The sequence below is a fragment of the Coloeus monedula genome (genome assembly GCF_965178545.1).
Source record: "Coloeus monedula genome assembly, chromosome: 1".
Classification (NCBI taxonomy): domain Eukaryota; kingdom Metazoa; phylum Chordata; class Aves; order Passeriformes; family Corvidae; genus Coloeus; species Coloeus monedula.
In genome coordinates, this window is record NC_138781.1 from 154,725,387 (window position 1) to 154,746,477 (window position 21,091).

Consider the following 21,091-nt stretch of genomic DNA (forward strand, 5'->3'; position numbering starts at 1 on the left):
AAAAATTGCTGATAAAATGCTTTAAAAATCTAATGCCAACAAAAGTGCTCTTAAGCATAAAAGTAGTTTTGTCACGAAGTGAATGTAAGCATTTTCTTTAAAGAGAAATATGGAAATCTGCAGTAATATGTCCAGAACAGAGTGCCACTGCAGGAATAGGTACAATATTTTACCTTTCATGCAGTTAGCTTGCAGGAAGAGTCAATTTCAGCATCCCTTGATGGGGCTAGAATTTTGTGTGGTTTTAATTAACATAAAATTTGCTAACATTATTTAGCTTGTGCAAAAAGGAAAATTACTTAATCCTATGTCAGCAATTTTCTCAGATGCATTTATAAAATTGCTAACACATGCATATATATGTTTAATTTGCAGGGAACCCAAGCTGAGAAAGTGTGACATTGTTTGGATGGATACTGTCAGGTATCTTAAAAATAATACATGGATAAAAATCTTCCTCCAAAATGAAGGGGAAAAAACAAACAAACAAACAAAAAAACCAACAACCAATCAATCTAAGAAAAATAAAACACAACTAAAGCAGAGAGTTGTACTCAATGATCCAAGAATTCAAGAAGCATTTGGACAATGCTCTCAGGCATATAAAGAGATTCTTGGGGTGTCCTGTGTAGGGTCAGGAGTTGGACTTGATGATCCTTATCAGTTCATTCCAATGCAGCATATTCTGTGGTTCTAAAATCTTTTAAATCCATTAGAAATACTGTCTTCATTCTTGCAGGCTGCTGCTAAAATACTTGCAAACTAGATCCTATACCAAAGAAAAAATTCTTAAAATATGTAAACCAGTATCAAGTGGTGTTTTGCAGGGCAAGGCTCCCAAGCTGGACACAAGGGACTTCACCTGCAGAGGGTCTGAAGCCCTTGGATTGCCTCTCTGACATCCTCCACAGACATATGAACAGCTCATTACAGAACTCCTGCCACATAAACCATTTCTAGATCATTCCTCCTGGTTACATAGGCATAGATTGCCAGGGCAAATAAATGAGCAGTCAGTATCTGCTGTCTAGCAGTGTGCTGCTTGTTACATTACATCACCAACAGCTGTAGCAATGGAAGCTCATCATTCTTCCCCAAACTTTACCCATTATTGAAACAGAATCCTAAAGCCAAAGTCCAGTTTGTTAATTTACTATTGAAAGGGGAACAGATGAAATGCTCAGTTTTATTCTGAGCAGTCAGCTCAGTGTGAGGTTGTATCTTTCCTACTTGAGGACATTCCCACAGATATTTTTCTTATTGCAGGGCTGACCCTACAAAGTGATTTAGGTCTGCTGAATTTGTCTGCAAGGTTAGTGAGAAACTAAGCCAGAGGTGTCCGTGTTATCATAACACAGGGCAGGATGGGCTGATCCAAGGTGGAGTTAAATCCTCTCTTATGATTCTTAACATAAACCACAGTATTTTGCCCTTATGATGTTATGGTGCAAGTTGGAGCACTGACTTGCCAAAAGCTTTAAAACAAAGGAGCTAAGGGGTCATTAACTGAAGACATCCCCTTTCCTCACAGAACACAAATCAGTGATTTCCCTCTGCAATGATGCTGCTCTAAGCACAAGCAATGGGGAAATCACATACAAAACACCTCCTTACATCGCTGTTCAGAGATGTTGAAAAACTGTAGAAAGTAAAATACATAGCTTGCAGACAGACTTCTCTCAATCACAAGAGAAATTATTTAGCTCTTAAAAGGAGAAACATAAGCTTCATAAATGGTACAGAGGAGAAGATCACACATGCTGCATAGTTCCAAATCCACTATTGCCACGAAACTCTGTTTTTTCCACATATTGTATGAAAATGAAGAAATCATTGCTTACCTGAGGTCCAATAAGACCATTGATTCCTGGAAATCCTGGTTCTCCCTTTTTACCCTGCATGTTCAACAGAGGAGAACATATTAGAGAGCAGACCAAATGCTGCTATTGATTTTCCAAAGTCTGTTACCCCCAAACTGGTAAATCAACGTAATGTGAGTAGACAGAACACAAAATCTAGAAATGAAGACAGCAGACACGATTTGGAAATGAAATTCCAGCTGTCTTTGACAGTCCTGTATCTTCCAAATTGTGACAATAATCCTAAAGTTGAGGGTTGTTCTCGTGCACATCATGGCATCTCCTACACTCTGCAATCCCACCTGGCTTCTCCCTACAGACAGGTAAGGAAGTTGTGGTGCCGAGATGCAGCCAAGGGAGGTGACAAATGTAGACATGGGCTGAGAGGTAAAGCAGTGTCCCTTTGGTTCCCTGCACTGCTCCATGCATTAAGATATAAAATAATTAAGAACTTTGGTGCATGGCTGAATAGAAAAGATTCACAATCTCTAAAATGGGAAACAGGAATCTGTGAGGCAATTGTAAGGGTGCCATTAGCACCAAGGGGCAGAGCTCACTGACTTCTCAGCAAGTAAAAATTATCCCTTCAGGGGAAACAGAGAACTTCACTGGTGCAAGGGAAGGACAAGCCAAGACCTGGAGTATACCCTTCCACCAAGGCCACCTGTACTGATTGCTGCAGCATCTCTGTCCCCATGGGTTTGACCTCAAATAATTCAAATGGAAAAAATCCTACACAAGAAAAATGAGGAAGAAAGGATGGAGAAAGCACTGGAGTTAAGGCAGAGGTTGGATTTGTTTCTCAACCAAACAGGTGACATGCTGTGTTACTTTAGGCAAGTCACGTATTTTATAAAACTATTCTTCCCTCATGTGTAACAGACACTGAATCATTAATATTTCTGAGGCTGTTAGTAATATAGTAGGAGGGTACAAGAAGAGTCATGCAAATATCTGAGAAACAGACTTTTTTCTCCCTCATTTCTCCTTCTCATCCACACTGATTTTCTTTTTAGAAGGAAAATATAATTAAAGAAGTTTCATATCCTTGATAATGTGAATGGTCATACAGATGCTTAAGATTCATATATAAAATTTTCCTTTTTCTTCACTGAAATAAGTGCAGAAACATCTATGAACAACAAGCTTTCTGCTGACTTAAATGAATGAAAAATCTAAACCATCAAAAACAAAACAAGTTTTCATCATATTTTCCTCAGTTGTGACTGAGATTTATTAGCTGGTATGTCAGAATCAGTCATTTTACTTGTTTTTCTCATAAAAAAATCCTCAACAACCCTCCACTTCGAAACAATGAAAATCAGCGGTCATATACAGAAGAATTTAAGAATATTAAAGGAGTGATTAAAGGGTCCTCAGATATCAGAAGGAATTTGTAATCATTTCCAGGACTCAATACCAATAAAAATTTGAATTATATATTCCAGCACACCCACTATTCATAAATGTTCCTTCTACTTTTCCAACATCCATCATTTCTTTTCTTGTCAAAGCCAACAAGAGCCCATTTTTAATCTGAAGGACTCGTCACCACATGATTTAACAAATGTTTTCTAGTTAAAGATGATCATTTTGCCCACTGCCAAGGTGACTATGCAAAGGACACTGTTAAAAAACTCAAATAAATAAATAATCTTATGAATAAAGCACACAGGATGTGGTGTGTGGGGCCAGACACGGGAGATGAGGCACCTCCAGCTTCCTATCCATGTGGGAACTACATGTCAAGGTGGCTACTTCCAGAGTTACAACATTGAAGCCAGAACAGAGAATCACCAAATCATGGAATCACAGTCAGGCTGGAAGGGACCACAGTGGGTCATCTGGTCAAACCTCCCTGCTCCAGCAGGGTCATCCCAGGGCACAGGCACAGAATTGTGTCCAGACAGTTCTGGAATATCTCCAATGAGGGAGACTCCACAGCCTTTCTGGACAATCCGTTCGGCACTCTCACTGCACAGGAAAGAAGTGCTGCCTTGTGTTCAGGTGGAACTTCTTGTGCATCAGTTCCTGCCTGTTCTTCTTGTCCCATTGCTGGGCACCAGGAGCAGAGCCTGGTCCATGCTCTGAGCCCTCCCTGCAGACACTGACAGACAGGGATGAGGTCCCTCTCAGCCATCACTTCTCCAGGCTGAACAGGCCCAGCTCCCTCAGCTTTTCCTCGTAAGAGAGATGCTGGGGTTTTTCTCTGAGGCTTGGTCCCAGGAACAGAGGTAGATTTGTTACCAGGCACATAGGTGTACCCTGAACCCAAGAGTTCCCAGTTTTAATTTTATTATTATTATTATTACTTATCTTCCTGACTTACTTGGAGTAGGACATTCAATAAATGCTACTATATTATAAATATATTTCCATTAATTTTCTTTTCATAAGATTATTCTTACTACCCTATGAGAATGCTGTATTATTTTTTGCTATGTATTGATTGTACCTCGTATCTTGGAAAGATTTTATCAACACAACTTTATAAAACTAAGCTGCAGTCCAGCACAACAAACTCAAAATCGTCTCGATAGCTCCTACTTCATGTGTGGGAAGTACTGCTGTAGGATAAATGTTTTCTCTTGGTCTCTTTCTGAGATTTCAATCACTTGAATGAACTTGTAACATTTAAAAAAGAGGCAAATTCTTGAAATCCAAGTTACTGAGTACACTTCAGAAGAACCCTATGTTTAGTCTGTACTGGCCACAGATCTGTGTGCTTTCCAGGAGCATGTCATATGTCTACACCTTTTGTGTCTATTGAGAAAAAAAATTGGTTTTATTTCCAACAAATATTTCAGTAGATCAGGTATCAAAGACTTAAGAGCAGAACCAAAGCACTTCAGTTGTCTTCATTTTGACAGAAGAAAAAGGACAGGAAGAGGAAAAACAACCACAAAACCTCCATAAAAGTGAAACCAGGCTCTCAGATTTCTCCTTCTTCTTCAGGCAGTTTTAATAAATTGAGGACAGTATTGTCTGCACTCAAAGGTCTTACAGGTCACATGAGAACAGCAAAGCATTTTTCTTCACACAGTGTGCTCCTAATGTGAGGGTATCATTGTCAAAATGCAGACCTCCAGTGCCAGGAACTTCTGACTAGTAAAATGAACACAACCCAGTTGCTTGGTTCAGGATGAAATTGTTACCTCCTGCCCCCAGACAGGATCTGTGGAGATCCACCAAGCCCAGGACTTTGATTCATCTCATGTATTCAGTCATTGAATAATGGCCTTTAATTAAAAAATATATCTATTCATCTAAGATGCCTGGTGACTAATAAAGACCTTTAGGAGAAGTCTAACTAGCTAGACACAACAGAGTCTAGGGAAAAATTCAAAGACAGAACAGATCAAATGACATCTATAGTCAAATGATCATTAACAGGAGCATTTTCTGTCCTGTTGCAGATCCTGACAGATCACTGTCCTTTACCCAGCTAATATGCTCTATTAATCTTATTCAAGAACCAACGTTTCACAGCAGGCTTTAAAACCAGGGTAATTCCTAACTTACCAACTTTTGAGTAAAGCACTGCAGAGCTATTTTCTGAAGTGATATTTTCTAACGATTGAGAAATTACAAGAAAGTAAGTAAATGCCCTTTTCCACTGAGGCATTGACTAAAGGCTGCATGCACTATCTTCCCAAGGAGAAGATTCCTAAAAGTCAGGCTTACAGCTAAATTTAATAGCATGCAATCCGATGGACAGTCTGTAGAAAACCTCTTAGCAAGGTGTGTATTTCTTCCCTGTACTGTTGTTTGCTCATCACTCTCCTATGCTCACAGGTTCTCACACAGGCTGATAACAGCACTGGTGCTGACTCAAAGCACTGCAGGCAAACCCCATGTTCTCCTTTAAGGAGTGAGCTATCATCAAGTCTCTGTGATTACTTAAAAAAAGTACCGAAATAGCAGTACTGAGACCCAAGTGACTGCCTCCAAAAAGGCTAAGCAGGTATCTCACTTCCACTCCTATTTGTTGACTCCCTTGAGGGCAGAGAGACCCTGCAGAAAGACCTTGAAAAATGGACTGGGCAATCACCAACTGTACCAAGTTCCACAAGGGCAAGGGCCAGATTCTGCACCTGGGATGGGGAAACAGTGGATGTATGAACAGACTGGGGAATGAGAGGCTGGAAAGCAGCTGTGGGAAGGACCTGGGGGTCCTGGTCAATGGAAAGTTGAATATGGGTCAGCAGGGGCAGCCAGGAGGGACAACCCTGTCCTGGGGAGCATCAGACACAGCATCACCAGCCAGGCAAGAGAGGGGATTGTTCCACTCTGCTCTGCACTGGGACAGCCTCACCTCGAGTCGTGGGGGCAGTTTTGGGTGCCACAATATAAGAGAGATATAAAGCAATTAGAGAGTGTCCAAAGGAGGGCAAAGAGAATGGCCTTATGAGGAGTGGCTGAGGACCTTTGGTCTGTTCTGCCTGGAGGAGACGGAGGGGTGACCTCACTGCAGTTACAACTTCCTTGAGAGAGGAATAGGAGGGGCAGATACGGATCTCTTCTCTCAGGTGATAGTGACAGGACTTGAGGTAACAGCATAAAGCTGAATTGGGGAGGGTTTAGATTGGATATCAGGAAAAAGTTTTTCACCCAGAGTGTGGCTGAGCACTGGAACAGGCTCCCCTGGGAAGTGGTCACAGGACCAAGCCTGACAGAGTTCAAGAAGTGTTTGGACAGTGCTCTCAGGAACATTGTGGGATTCTTGGGGTGTCCTGTGCAGAGCCAGGAGTTGGACCCAATGATTCTTGTGGGTCCTTTCCAAACCAGGATATTGTATGAGTCTATGTTGTCCAGTGAAATGTTCTTCATAAGAACAGGTTGAAGCAAGGAAAGGCAGGTTCAGAGTATGAGTGTAATAACATCAGGCCCAGTATGAAATTTACCTTTTAGTAGTACTCAAATATTGGAGACATAATTCCATGTCAGAGAAAATCCAACATTTTTTCATACACAGGAAAACTAAGCTCCTGGCAGAGAATGTACACCAGCTACCACTTTTGGGAACCCTCTTTTTGAGTACAGACCAAACAGAAAAGAAAACAAAAAGTATTGCAAGAATCTTTACACTCATTCGACTTCCAGGACAACAAAATTTCTCTGGAATTTCAAACAGACTCTATTTGTAGTGGTTCTGCACAGTCAGTCATATCAAGAATCCCCTTGGCAGTAAGGAGAGCACATAGCAAGAAAGAACCTGCCCTGCATTCAACCTGTCGACTCCAAGAGGTACTGAAAGTTCCTGCACCATAAATAAGGAATATAGGAAAGGATCTGGGCCTCAGGATTCTTATATAAGTAGAAAAGTACATGTAAGGTGGGTGAAAGTAGCAAACCTTATTGAACAAAGCTGTCCTGAGCCTTTTGAGACTCAGATTAAATAAAAAAGCAACTCACCCTTTGACCTGGCAAACCAGGGACTCCAGGCTTGCCTTCCAGACCAGGATGTCCCTTTAAAAGTGAAAAGATTTAGAAAGTTAACAGAATAAGAAAAACTAGTGAACTATATAACAATTTCCTATCTGTTTTGTGCTACCATTACTGCATGGGTACCCAGACAACTCTTACCTGATAATTATGTTGTCCTGTGAGCAAAAGAGAATGAGTAAACAAGATAGAGAAAAGTGACAATGCCCTGATTAAATACAGAGCACACAACTATATTTAAATTACATTATTCAAACCAGATTTACCTAAGTAACACATCTTCATAATGCCATCAATTTTACAAAAGCCAATCAACAGTGAAACACAACAAGCAATTCAAAAGAGAAGAAACACAGAGTGTTTGCAAATGAGGCAGCAGTGACAGTCTGAACTGAGACATTCTGCAGAGCTGGGTCATAAAATATAACTAGAAAAGGCTACAATTTAAGTCAGAAGTAAGAATGTGGGCATGTACAAACTTTCAAAAATTGTGTTGAGATATAAACACACATACCCAATTCCTAGTTTTCATCCACAAAATATTTCAGCCATGACCTTGTGGCATAACACCAACCCCTTTGACAGCAACTATTCCCTGACCTTCATGACATGACAGCTCAAAAGTTATCAGTCAGTGCCTCTCTGAGATGTGCTGAATGCCCACACAGCTCTTCAGGACATTGCAAACAGAAAGCCAATCAGGTTCTGCATGACAACAGCCTTGAGGCAAAGTCTGCCCATGTCCTGGTTGTCACCTCCCTGTGTTCAGACAGGCCGTCCACAGCACACCACCCCCTCTCAGCAATGAAGAAAACTGGAGGCTGTGGGCACTGTTTAAATATTTTATAGCCTGAATAATGTATAAGATTTTTATATGCCTCACTCCAGCCTGAGTTTCAGCTTCTGAAATTGCAAGCAGTGAGAGAAACAACTTACTGGAGGTCCAGGAAGTCCAGGTTGGCCTTGTGGTCCTCGTGGCCCAGGCTTTCCCTACAGGAATGTTTGGGGTTTTTTTTTAAAAAGGGTTAAAATATCTTTACTAAAATGTGCATGGGCACATTAGACATGTTGTCTGTCTTTACAGGACCTTTACCACCCCTTTCCCCACAAGTCCTGAAGAACCAATGCAGAGACCAGCTGGTTTTCTCCTTAATCTCTGGCTACTCGAATTATCAGCACTCACTAGACTGCAGACAGAATGATCCACCCACACTCAGCAGGCACTTATCCATATCTGGCTCTCTGATTTTCAAAGGTCCGAAACATCGGAATATCCTGGATATTCCACTACAACACTCTGTGTTGGGGTTTGGTGGTGGAGAAGAGCAATTTTTGCATAAGCAGCTTCCACCAGCATTTCCCCCAAGCCTGCAGAGCAGTGAAGGGCTTTAAATCATCATTTATATGATGTATTCCATTACATTAAGTAACAGCTCAATGCAAATTGCACATCTACCAACACAAAATCAAAATTTAAATATATATATATTTTTATACATAGGACTAACAGACTGACACAATGGATATGTCCCCCTGATTCGAGTGCCCGGGTTCAGAGAGAAACTAGGCATAAAAATCAAATACAGTTTAACATTAATGTTAACACATTGCTGTCCTTAAATAATTGCATAGCTGACTCTACAATTCATACTTCTTATTCATGTAAGGTTCACTGCATATGAGAAGGACAGTGCTCTTTTTCTTTTCTTGGTTATTTTCTCCACTGTGAACAGGAGAATTTATTTCTTGATGGCCTGATAATGCTTCCATCCACCTTCCCTTTAAAGTACCATTCTAAAGAGAAATCTAACCTAACAGGCAACAGAATTACATTAAAATATCCTTGCAATGAAAGAAGATATATTGAGTCTCTCTTACTTCCTCTCCTTTTAGGCCTTCAGTATGCACCTGCAATAGAAATGCAGAGTCATAAAGGATGGAAAGAGTAAATACAAGGCAGAAATAGAAGGCCAAATATGGGCCCCCACAGGGTATTTTTCTCCCCTTGAGGTTCCTTCAAGTTTCATGATGACTCCTACAGCTCCTCAAATCCTGTTGCACGCTGAGGGATGCTTTCCATTTAAAGAACTCAGACTGACACAAGGTTTGCTCACACAGTTACCTGTGAAGTGATTTGGGTGGCTGTATAAACAGTAAGAACTTAATTCATTATCTCATCATATAAACAAGTTAGTAAATTCCTCAGATCTTGTTTTATTCTAAATTACAAAGTTCTATTGAATGCAGAAGGCATCACATAACAAGCAGACTGGCCTGGGATATGCCCCACCTGTTAGGCTCATTTTCAGATGTTATACACATCTTTCAAAATTTCTTGGTAACTACTGTCCCATCATTAATATTACATTTAAGCAGGACAACAAAATGTTCTTACCCAAATAGGGTGTTTTTTCATAGTTTTCTTTTTCTAATTCCTTTATTTTCTACCACATTCTGAGTAAGGGAATTGCCTGCTTACTTCCCCATGATTACCAGGGAGCCTCTCATTCTTGTCTTTAGTTGAAGAGTACTGTTTCCTATTTTAATCCTATTTTTTTGGAAAGTAAAAGGGATACACCCTAACTGATTTGTTACCTGCCCGTACTGAACTCAGTTCTAGACATCTCCTCTGCATACTTAGTGGTAAATCTTTCTCCATTCACTTGGAGATTACCTCTTCATACAGACAATACTAGTCTCTGGACATGCTTACATCCCAACCAGAGATGTCTCTGGCGTCAGTGAAGGCACTGCTGAATGTAGAGGGATTCCTTGTGGAACAGGGGCATATGATACCCCTGGAAAGATTGGACAACCCAGGGTTGCTGAGGAAAAACCCCTGAACTGGCCCCTGGCTGCAAGCAAGCCTGGAAAGCACCTGGCTGCAGGCAGCCCTGAAAGTCCTTGGCAAGTTATACACTGGTTGTCTCCCCTGCTGATTAGAGGCTGTCGAGAGGGACTGGGTGTGAATCTTTGCAAAAGGAGATATAATTTAGCATAGCTGAACAATAAAGGGAGAACGATGCTCAAATCGTATCGGTGTGTGTGTCGTTACTCTGGCCAGCTCTCCAGACTCGGTCCCTAAAGCCGAAGGCAGAGGGATGCACAAAGGATGTTAATTTAGTGCCATGGGAAAGATAAACCCCACTCTTCTGTTTTCTCTGTTTAACTTTTTCATCAGTGCTTTCCTGATTTCAGCACATCAAGTCCTAGCTGTCTTACATTCCACCAGGACTATTTCAGATATAAGCCAAGGAAAGATCATTCCCTCTAATCAGAAACTGCCTTTTTCTTCTCCTGCCCCAACTCTCTCACTCAGTCTGTGTCAAAGACATTCAGCTACTCAATACTGAAATTTCATTTGCGTTTATAACTTCCACAGGCTCTGTGTACCAAAGGCCACTTGGAATCAACTGTCAGAAACCACAGAGTCTCCTGTCACAGTATTGCTCTGTTTGATGCACTTGATGCAATGCTTTCATTGCCTCAAGTCCTGATCTTCACACTTCACAATCCCCCAAAATTGTGGCAGAGCATCTCCTCATTGGAACCTGTCACATGCCTTCTTCAAAGGTCTTCACTTTTTAAAACTTCTTTAAAAAAAGAGCAAACCAAAAGTATTTAAGAACAATCTCTCAGTGAGATCCTCCCACCCTGCACTTCAACTTTCTCTTCTCATGCAATAGTGCCTACAAAGTTTGGGAAATCTAAAAAAAAATTCTTACTAAAGTGCCAGGCAATCCTGGAAGTCCTGGTTCACCCTGCAAGAAAACATAAAAGAAATGAAAAAACACACACAGAACACAACATGGCATAATATATGACACAGTGCAAAACAAAATCAACATCCTGAGCATGTTTTCCAACTGTTGTTGTACATTCTTATTTTCAATACGATCCCATAATTAATAGATCTGGACACACAATCTCAATTAACTCTGTTTTCTCTGCTCTGCAGATGAATGCATACAGGAACTGGTTGTAGTCTGTGTTACTGTGATGATTTTACATTAATTTTAATGACATTCAGTGACTTAAAATGAATGATGCACTTGGATGCACAATAGCATTAGATTTGGGCTTCAAAAAGTCTTGTATTTGCTCTGTACACTTACCACATAAACAAACTGCTTGATGTGTAAATCCCTAACAGACCCCCAACAGGATGGATATTTAGGAGGTCAAAATGCTTTTGTTCATTAGTGACCAAAATAACTTTGCAAAAAAAGTGAAAAATGGTACCATTTTCCCCAAGTCATTTTATAGAGCGAATCATGCCATAGTGTTTGCAGGACACTAGGATGCTATACCCTCTTTCCATGATTTATTGCCATCTAGGCTATCAGTTTGTTCCAGTTCATTTTTCTTCAGTGATGTCCATCATTTATTATGCTTTAAGACTGTTTATACAGAAGGTATATCCTTTACTTTAGGCACAGACTGGTGTTAAATTTATCACATAGCTTCCTTCCACACTCTATTTATTCATTACTCATGTAGGTCTCTGAATGACCCAGCATATTTTTCACATTTCTTTCTCTTAAGTTCAATTACTATGTGTTATTTATTCAGAGCTTCATAGAATGGTTTTGGTTTGAAGGGACCTTGATGACTGAATCACTGAAACATTAAGGTTGGAAAGACCTCCAAGGTCATTGAGTCCAACCTTTGACTGAACACCACCACAGCAACAAGACCACAGCACTGAGTGCCACGTCCAGTTGTTCCTTGAACATCTCCAGGGATGGTGACTGTACCATGTCCCTAGGCAGAACCTTCCAATGCCTGACAAACCTTTCAGTGAACAAATTACTCCTGATGTCCAACCTGAATGTTCCCTGTCATAGTTTGAGGTCATTTTCTCTTGTCCTGTTGCTGGTTGCATGCAAGTAGAGACAGATCCCAACCCAGTGACAACCACTTGCCAGGGAGTTGTAAAGAGCAATAAGGTCCCCCCTGAGCCTCCTTTTCTCCAGAATAAATACACCCAGCTCCCGAAGACACTCTTCATAGGACTTATACTCTAGATCCTTCATCAACTGCACTGCCCTTCTCTGGAAATGCTCTGACACCTCAATCTCTTTCTTGTCATGAGGAGCCCAGAACCAAATGCAGAACTTCTCCCCAGTGCCCAGCACAGAGGGACAATCACCAGCCTGGTCCTGCTGGCCACACTATTGCTGACACAGAATGCCAGGAGGCCACCGGCCTCCTTGCTCAGCTGGGCACACTCAGGCTCACGTTCGGCCGCCGTTGGCCAGCACCTCCCGGGCCTTTCCTGCTGGGCAGCTTTCCAGCCACTCTGCCCCCAGCCTGGAGCTCTGCAGGGCCTTGTTGGGACACGTGGGCAGGACCCAGGCCTTGCTCTTCCTGAACCTCATCCCGCTGGCCTCACACCATCCAGCCAGCCTGTCCACATCCCCCTGCAGAGCCTTCCTACCCTGCAGGGCACCGACACCCCCACCCACCTTTGTGTCATCACAAATTTACTACTGAGGGTACGCTCCATGCCCTTGGCTACATCAGCAGGAAAGAAACTGAAAAGGACTGGGTCCAGGGGACACCACTACTGACCAGACGCCAACTGGATGTGACACCATTCCCCAACTCCCTGAGCCCAGCCATCTCAACAGTTCTTAAGCCAGCAGAGTGCACCTGCCCAAGCCCTGGGCTGATGGCTTTTCCGGGACTGCGCTGTGGGAGACGGAGTCAAAAGCTATGCTAAGTCCAGGGAGACTCCATCCACAGCTTTTCCCTCAGCTCTGAGGCGTGTCACACGTTTATCAAAGGACAACACATTGCTCAGGCAGGACCTGCCTTTCCTAAACCCACGCTGGCTGGGCCTGATCCCTCGGTTCCCCTCTATGGGCCGTGCGATCCCACTGACGACGATCTGCTCCAGAACCCTGCCGGGCCCCGAGGTCAGGCTGACAGGCCTGCAGTTCCCCTCGTCCTCCCTCCGGCCCTTCTTGGGCATGGGTGTCACACTGTCCGCCCCTCCCCAGGCAAAGCCCTGCCGGGATGGGGCGCCGGCAGGAGCTTGCCCGCTGCCTGCCCAGCCCCTGGCACGCAGTGGCCCTTCTCCCCCCGCTGGCATGGCCACTGTCCCGCGGCCCCCGGCCCCACGGCGATGGCGCTCCATCGTCAAGACGGCCCGGCGGGCTCTGCGCCGGCTCTTCTCTTTCAGCTGCCTCAGTAGGCGGCTGGAGGAGTGAGCCCCACTGCCAGCACCAGGACGATCCCCAAGGATGACTGCTCACACTGACGCAACCACCTGCCAAAGGTAGGTCCTGCTGCCAGCCCCAGCCCGACATGCCCAAGACAACAGAAAGGCATCCTGGGCAGGGAGAGCCGGCTGAGGATGGATTACAGCACTGCCTTGTGGAATTGCACAGAAGGTGGCAGAGGGGGCAGCTGGATGAAGTGCTATGAACTCAAGGCTGATCACTACTCCAGGAAGAGAATAGAAGTAATTGCTTCCCATCCCTGCATTCTTGGATAAGGGTTACTGACTTAATCCAGAGAAGATAAATAAATACAGAACTGGCCATGACTTTCCACTCACACCAAAGAGCTATGTCAGAAATACCAAAACCACAACATCATCTCTAACAGAGAGGGAAACACAATGCTTCCCTGAATACTCTACAACTCTGTAAAATAACAAGGTCAAAATTGCTGCTGAGAGCAGTGGATAATTATTTTGCAGGTAGGAGGCTCAGAGTCATTTTGTTGTCACTTTCTGAGTCAATTCTACATCTCCTGGGTCAGAAAAACAGCTTCTACACAAGCATATTGACATCTCTACCCACATTTCTTAGATGAGAAATATTTTCTGACCCAAACTACAGTATTTCTTTCTACTCCCACTGTGAGCATTAAACTAAGAGCAGAGGAATCAGACACAACACTCACACCCATTTCAGACTGAAGCCATGTCAGGAAAGTGAAACATTTAAATGTATCTAAACTTCTGTTATACACAAATGAGATAAATATTAGTCCAACATCCCTGACTTCCAGCACTGAGGGCCCAAAGAAGAATTAACAAATGTGTTTCTAAATCCACTCTGTGCATCCCATTCCAACTCACCTTTTCTCCTTTGGTCCCACCAGCACCAGGGGGGCCGGGGCTGCCAGGAGGGCCCTATAAAGAGGTAAAATTGAGAGAAAACTCTTTGTTTCTAAAGTGCAAGAGAAACATAAGGCTGCAGGTATTGGCAGCACAAACAGTGATATCCTATTGCAGTGGGGAGGAACTAACAGAACACATGAGGCTACTTTGACTCAGCTGTACAGAGAGGAAAAAGAATAACAATGGAGATGCCACAGCAACCACAATAACACCAATCCAATTTCAGCTGGTTCAGAAGAATTGCAGTTCAGTGAGTCAAACACAAAATTTAGTATAAAATGCAGGCATGAAGATTTACCCCCTTCTAAGTGTCTAGACATGAAAAAGGAAGAAATGCTTCAGATAACTAAACTTCTGTAACAGGGTTTCACTTGGAGAAATTGTTCCTTTGAAGTAGTAAACAAACAAGATTCATCTTCATGTCCCTCTGCAATTTCCTACTTCATCTATGTTTGCTACAAGTATAAACCAGTTCCTTATCCTTTTGTAACACTGAAAAACATGTCCATCTTACAAGGATAGTGATAAACACTAACTAGATACATACTTCTTGGTACAAAGTAAGCTGTGACTGAAGGATAGAACAGGATGCAGATGCTGCACCCCGGAGGCTTCAGGCTCAAGGGTGGCAATGATTAGCTTCATGGCTTTTGGCAAATAACTTAGGGCCTCTGCTTCTTACTCTGTTCTTTGCTATTTAGACCAGAAGGTCCTTGGAAGGAAAGGATGCCTCTCATTAAGTATCATTCTCTGAGTAATGAAAACAGTCTTGCAGAATCTACAGATAGCGGTTTTAGACAAAGCATTGTGTGTCTGATCAGCAGAAATGTACTGATCTTCTAGGCCATTTTCTGTTTTCTTTTTGTTTTGAAAATGCAAATAGTTCCAAGCCTTTTTTATTGCAAACAAACCCAATATATTAAATCCAGTTCTCTTCCTTTCCTGTTGTGGGCTTAAACAACTGAATTTTTATGAGTGCGTTCTTATGTATTTAATGAAAATTAAGACAAACATTTAACTTATCACGTTTAAAGGACTGGCATTTCCTGTAAGTGTATATTACATTCTAGTTTAATTCTAAAACCAACCAAACAAAAAAATAAAATGGTGCCATCAAAGATCCTCAGAATAGGGACATGTTTGGGTACTGTCATGGTTCAGCAGCCACCAAGGATAAGTATCAGTTTTAGAGTCAACTTCCACTCATTCCAAAGAAACACTTCATGTTACTGAGTATTTGCCACATACCTGTTTCCCCTCCACACCTGGCTTTCCAGGGTACCCATCCAGGCCTCTCTCTCCCTGGGAAAAAAAGAGAAAGAACCACTATAACTCAAATCTGTGGTGTTTAGGTCACTGCCCTGAAGGGCATGTCCATGTTATCTGCTCCAAGAGTAATGAATAAGGAGAGAAATTCCAGCCAGCCCCATAGAGAAAATGGCAAAAGTTCCCACATCTGTACCATGAAAAGTTGCTGCAACCACAAGCAGTTGTGTGCTAGCTTTCCATGTTGGCATCCTTCTTCTGCCTGCTGAGGTGGGTTCGTGTAAACTGGACAATGGGCTCCAGAAGAATGTCAGCCCAGATCAGCTCTTAAAAAATAATGAAGCAATCCACCAATAGGTCAGTTTTAATCAGTAAAGAAAAATCTCTTATTTTTCACCTTTCCTTTCTGTAACCTGGGGGAAAAATTAATCTGTTCCTGTATGTCTCCAGAGCTGGACAGTCCACAAAGTCCATATGCAATTGATTTCACTACTTTATTACCTGAAGATATGGGTTCTTTCCCCTGTACCTAAACCTGACTCTTTTTTATTGCTGCACTTCCAGACTAGTAAGTCCTTCCTTAACCCCCCACAGAGGGAACTGTTTCTTTCATCTTTACAATGACCTGTCAAGTATTTGAAGATTTACAAAACTCCCATTTCAAATTTCTCTAGACTAAACAACCATAATACTTTCAGCTTTTCTTCATGGCCATGTTTGTCAGTCCTCCGATCATTTTTGTTGCTCCCCTTTGTGCAATGTCCCATTTTTCCACATCTTCATTGTAGCTAGGTGCATGAAACTCAACACAGCAAGCCTAACTTTGAGCAGAAATACGTTTTCATGTTTTGTAGACTATTCTTCTGTTTAAATCCCAGGAGAATGTTTACTTTACACCAACCCACCTTCCACAAGACAGCTCCTTGATCAGTTGTTCCCAATCCATAACTGCAATTTGTTGTCCTATGTGTATGAAACATCCTGCAGTGCCCCTTCTCAATGTCATCTTCTGCTTTGGGCGATTGTGTTTACAGGATAATTTTGAATTCTGACCCTGATCTCTACTGTTCTTCCATATTCAAGCTCAACATATTTCATATTTTATAATCAAGGGTCTTGATAGAGATAACTGGATCAACTACATACTTGTGCTCAACTTCACTTTTCTCCTACTGATTGTGGCCTTTGACCATTCCAACCTCTTTAGTTTAAAAACTCTTAGAAACAGGGACTTTCTTGTGCCCTTTAAAATCCTTAAACCCCTGTAAAGTGAAACACAGATTTTGATTGGATCCTGCACCCATAGTTGAATATAAACTATCAAACACACACACAGTGCCAATGTTAATATGAATGTGCATGTAAAAACAAATTGTACAAGTAGAAACAGTGACAGAAAACTAATAGTTTTATGCTACTTTTTAAATGTTTTTATATATCTTAAATCCTTTTAGGCCACTGTTATTACCTGCAAACCCACACTTACAGCACTGGATTTAACTAGCTCCTTTGTAAACTACATTGATTCGGCAAGTCAGAAATGGGTTTGCTAATCACTGTTTATTTTTCCTCCTTAGAAAGTCAATCAATCTTCTAACATAAATGTTATTTCAAATTATGTATTCAAGGAATGAAATTAGAGGGACCCATATCCTACAGAAAGCAGCTGAAAACCAGTGTCAGACACCCAGATCCACTTGCTTTGGAGGTGATAGTTTCCACATTAATGTTCTCCTTTGCACTGACTGAACTACAAATATCCTGAATCTAAGACTTTCAGCAAGCAACAGCCTGGTATATTGCTGACAAAATGTGCAGTCCGTTCCCAGGAGAATTTTTAACATCAATACACTGCAGCAATGAGTACTTCACACATGCTGGTTTAGCTGCCAAAACAGAAAAGTGTCGATGTTCTTACTGCTATCAGTGGGGGCTGGGAAAGGCAAGTGTATTTTTTATACAAGCAAATACAAAAAATTCCATTTGAAAACTACTGTTTTTCTGCTGTTTCTTCAGAAAAATCTGTCATTATAAATATTTTTTTAAATAAGGCTACTCAGTGAAAGGCAGTTTTCTCCCAACAGAAAGAACAAACACATAAAAGTTTCATTCTCAAATTTTCACTTTAAGACTCAATTTCTTTCTCCAGTGTTCTACTGTTTTATTTTTTTCTTTTAACCACTGGAACAAAATGGTGAAGACTCACAAGCAATCAGGGGAAATGACAATTCTGCCAAAACTTCAGTGCTGCTCTCTGGCCTCTACCATTTAGAAAATTTAATGATTTGTTGGAAAAAATATTACCCAGGAGTCTGTAGGGCCCTGGAAAAGGTTGGAGGAGAAAAAAAAAAAACACTGCAGAGGGATCTGACAGCAGAAGACCAGCCCTGCTGCCTCCTTACACAATTCCTTCTCCATAAAACAGACAAGGGTTTACAGGACGGACACAGGATTATGCAGCAAAAGCAGTGCCCCTTGTCACACTGAACTCCTGGACGTGCCTAAATCAACATGCCAAATATCACATACAGACATGGCTCCTGTTGGCAGGGAAGTGCATCATATTTATCTCTGGAGTCTGTCCTGGGGTCTACAATGAGCTCACTGGATGCAAAAGGGCATGGGATTTCCCTCACATGGTGCAGTGATTTTCTTAAAGTGCAGGTGTATTAAAGGTGATTTTCTTAAAGTGCTGGATTTGGGAACCTCATTATAAAACCTCAACATTTACATCCGAGGTCCCAGGATATGTGAATAAAGCAGCAAGGTGGATGGGATGCTTAGGGCTTTTTTGGTAGTACGGGGGAAGACTTGATAGAACAATACTCAGTGCATGAACCAGTGCTCCCATCTGATATTATAACCCCTTTTCTCCTCAGGCACAAAGAAACACAGATTGCGTAGGTGTCAGTATTCGGGTTACAGACTGAAGAGCAGACAAGAAAATATTTGGCCCACCGAATTTACACCCACTGTTTTCACAGTAGTACTGACTGGTAGAAGTTAAAGCACTGGCAGTGGGTGCACTGAGACCATCATTAAAACCCAGAAAAAAATCAAACCACAATTGTTGTAGCAGAGATTTGGCTGCTTCAGGGGAAAAAAAAAAAGGATGGGGGGAACCTCTAATTGTGCAGATCCTTCTAATGAAACAAAACCTAATTCATTTCTTCCCCACTTTAATCTTCCTCTACTTAGTCAGCTGCCTACCCACACACAGCTCCAGCTTCCTCTCCCATCACAGTGATGTCAGACAGATATATTTTCTTCCAGGAGCCAAATATTCCAGCAGATTAGACAGTGTTGCCTCTGGAAAAGCAGCAGAGGCACTGGCTAGACACAGGACACCCATCCAGTTCTGCAAAGGGCTGACGGAAAAGCATGAGGAAGATAATGTACAATCCAGCCATTTGCTCTAGCTGCAATAACAAGGAGAGGTAATACAAAATATGATCGTGGCTACTTCATCATAGACAGCAGAAAGGACACTGGTAAAGAGAAACACAATATCTCACACTAAAGGTCTACTGATAATTTTTCCCAGTAGGCAGAAATTTGGTGTTAATGGCTGGGTTTCCTCTACAGAAAAAGATAGGCACTGAGAAATGGGAACAAAGCTATGCCAGCAAGATGATGACCCCCTCCTTTACACAAACACAGGCAAAGTTGCCAGACCCTCCCTGGGATAAACCTGTGTCAGGACCAGCTTGAGTCGTAAGTGAGACAGAACATTTTTGGGGGGCCTTGAGCACTGCCAAGCAGGTCTACAGCAGAAGAGGGTGCACATCTGAAGTGTCTCTGAACACAATGAGCAAACTGAAATAACTAAGGCTTTGTGCCTGCCCAGCTCTCATTTTAAATACTTATTCCAGGTATAATAAGCACTTGGTTTCTTCCTTGAGCCACCAATATGGTTCAAATCCCAGAGTGACATGTACTCTGTAAAACAGCTCTTCACAGTCAGGAGAGAACATGGAACTGGGAAGCAACTCCTTTTGGGTGAAGCATTTAACATAGGACAAATTACCTGGTACTTACTTCTAGTGAGTTTATAGGGATGGGAGAAGAAAGAAACATAGGAAGTTGGAGAATGTGAAAAAATGGAATGAGATAGGAAAATGTTGGATGCAGACTTGGCAGTCAGTGATCATTCTCAACTCTCAGGTTTGTGGACACCCCTCCAGATCTCCCCACTGGCAACCTTCACTCCTCCTCTCTCTCCTCCATCCCTGGCTACACAGGCAAGAATTCCCTGAATGTGTGCTTAGTAGACAGCACAGATCCCAAAAGACCTCCTGCACACCTATGGGAGATGGAGAGCACTTGGAAGTGCAGCACAGTGAGGCAACTCCATCATTCAAGCCCCTCCAGAGCTGCTGGTAGCAGCCCACCTCACCTAATGGGCAAAGGAAAGGCCTGGCTTTTCCTAGCATGAAGCAGAAATACCTTGTCTCCTCGTGTTCCCTTTTCTCCTCTTTCTCCTTGTAGACCCTAAAAATAAAAAGAAACAGAGATTATAAAGCTAAATCCAAGTAGAGGCATAGTTATCTCCTCTAATTAGTCACCAAATCAGTGTGCACATCTGCACAAGCTATTCAAGTGAACCTCAAGGACATTTTCTGTGTTGCCAGTCCTCAAAGTTGGCTGCAGGCATGGTCTAAGCAGACCCAGAGCAGGGACCACTTGTGAGCCCAAGAACATCTGTAATATTATATTGCCTGCAGACACATGACCCTCCTGCCAACAGCAGAGTGGAGGGACAGGAAACACACCACAGCTGCAGATGGCCTGGAAAACAACCAATGCTCTGAATTTTTCATGTTTCTTGTAAACAATGAGAACTTTGGTAGAGGACAATACTGATGAGAAAACCTATCGCATAAACAAGCAAGAATTCCCATTCCTGGTGGGTTTGGATGTGGTAGCCAGGCAGACAGCAGGTAGCTTTGAGAACTGGCAAAGGTTAAATGCTCTCTGTCCTGGGGGCCCAGCACATTTTTGTGCTATAAATCCAGTGCCAGTGTTCCTCAGGACTGCATAATTCATCTCTTCCCAGCTACACCAGAAGCATTGCTGGAGCTCAGTTCGATGTAGCACTAACACAGACAATTTCCTCAATGGGCACAAAGGGATTTCACCTTGCTTTGGCTCAGCAAACACCTTGCATTTTACCTTTATTGTAGAAATTGAGCAATCAACTAATAGCTATAGAGAGACAAATACGCTCAGTCAGTAGTGACCTCTCTAAAACTGCCAAAGCTTAAAATGCTTCATGCTCTAATAATTTAAACTTCAGTTTACTTTACACTATAGTGGAGTCTTACCTCCAAGCTAATGAGAGCTCCATGTTTGGGTGTATTTGGCCCTCAGGATGATTTACATAATC

At 42.2% G+C, this 21,091-nt stretch overlaps 1 protein-coding gene across 1 annotated transcript in view; it reads right to left on the reverse strand.

The window, feature by feature from the left end:
* Positions 1–21,091, reverse strand: part of COL22A1 (collagen type XXII alpha 1 chain) — a gene marked incomplete at both ends in the record, with an annotated part of 202,859 nt that overhangs the window by 78,011 nt on the left and 103,757 nt on the right. Inside the window, 8 exons of the mRNA XM_082293334.1 lie at positions 1,842–1,895; positions 7,275–7,328; positions 8,241–8,294; positions 9,183–9,212; positions 11,030–11,065; positions 14,398–14,451; positions 15,688–15,741; positions 20,152–20,196. Coding sequence (XP_082149460.1) covers positions 1,842–1,895; positions 7,275–7,328; positions 8,241–8,294; positions 9,183–9,212; positions 11,030–11,065; positions 14,398–14,451; positions 15,688–15,741; positions 20,152–20,196 — 381 coding nt within the window. The remainder of the gene's footprint in view (positions 1–1,841; positions 1,896–7,274; positions 7,329–8,240; positions 8,295–9,182; positions 9,213–11,029; positions 11,066–14,397; positions 14,452–15,687; positions 15,742–20,151; positions 20,197–21,091) is intronic.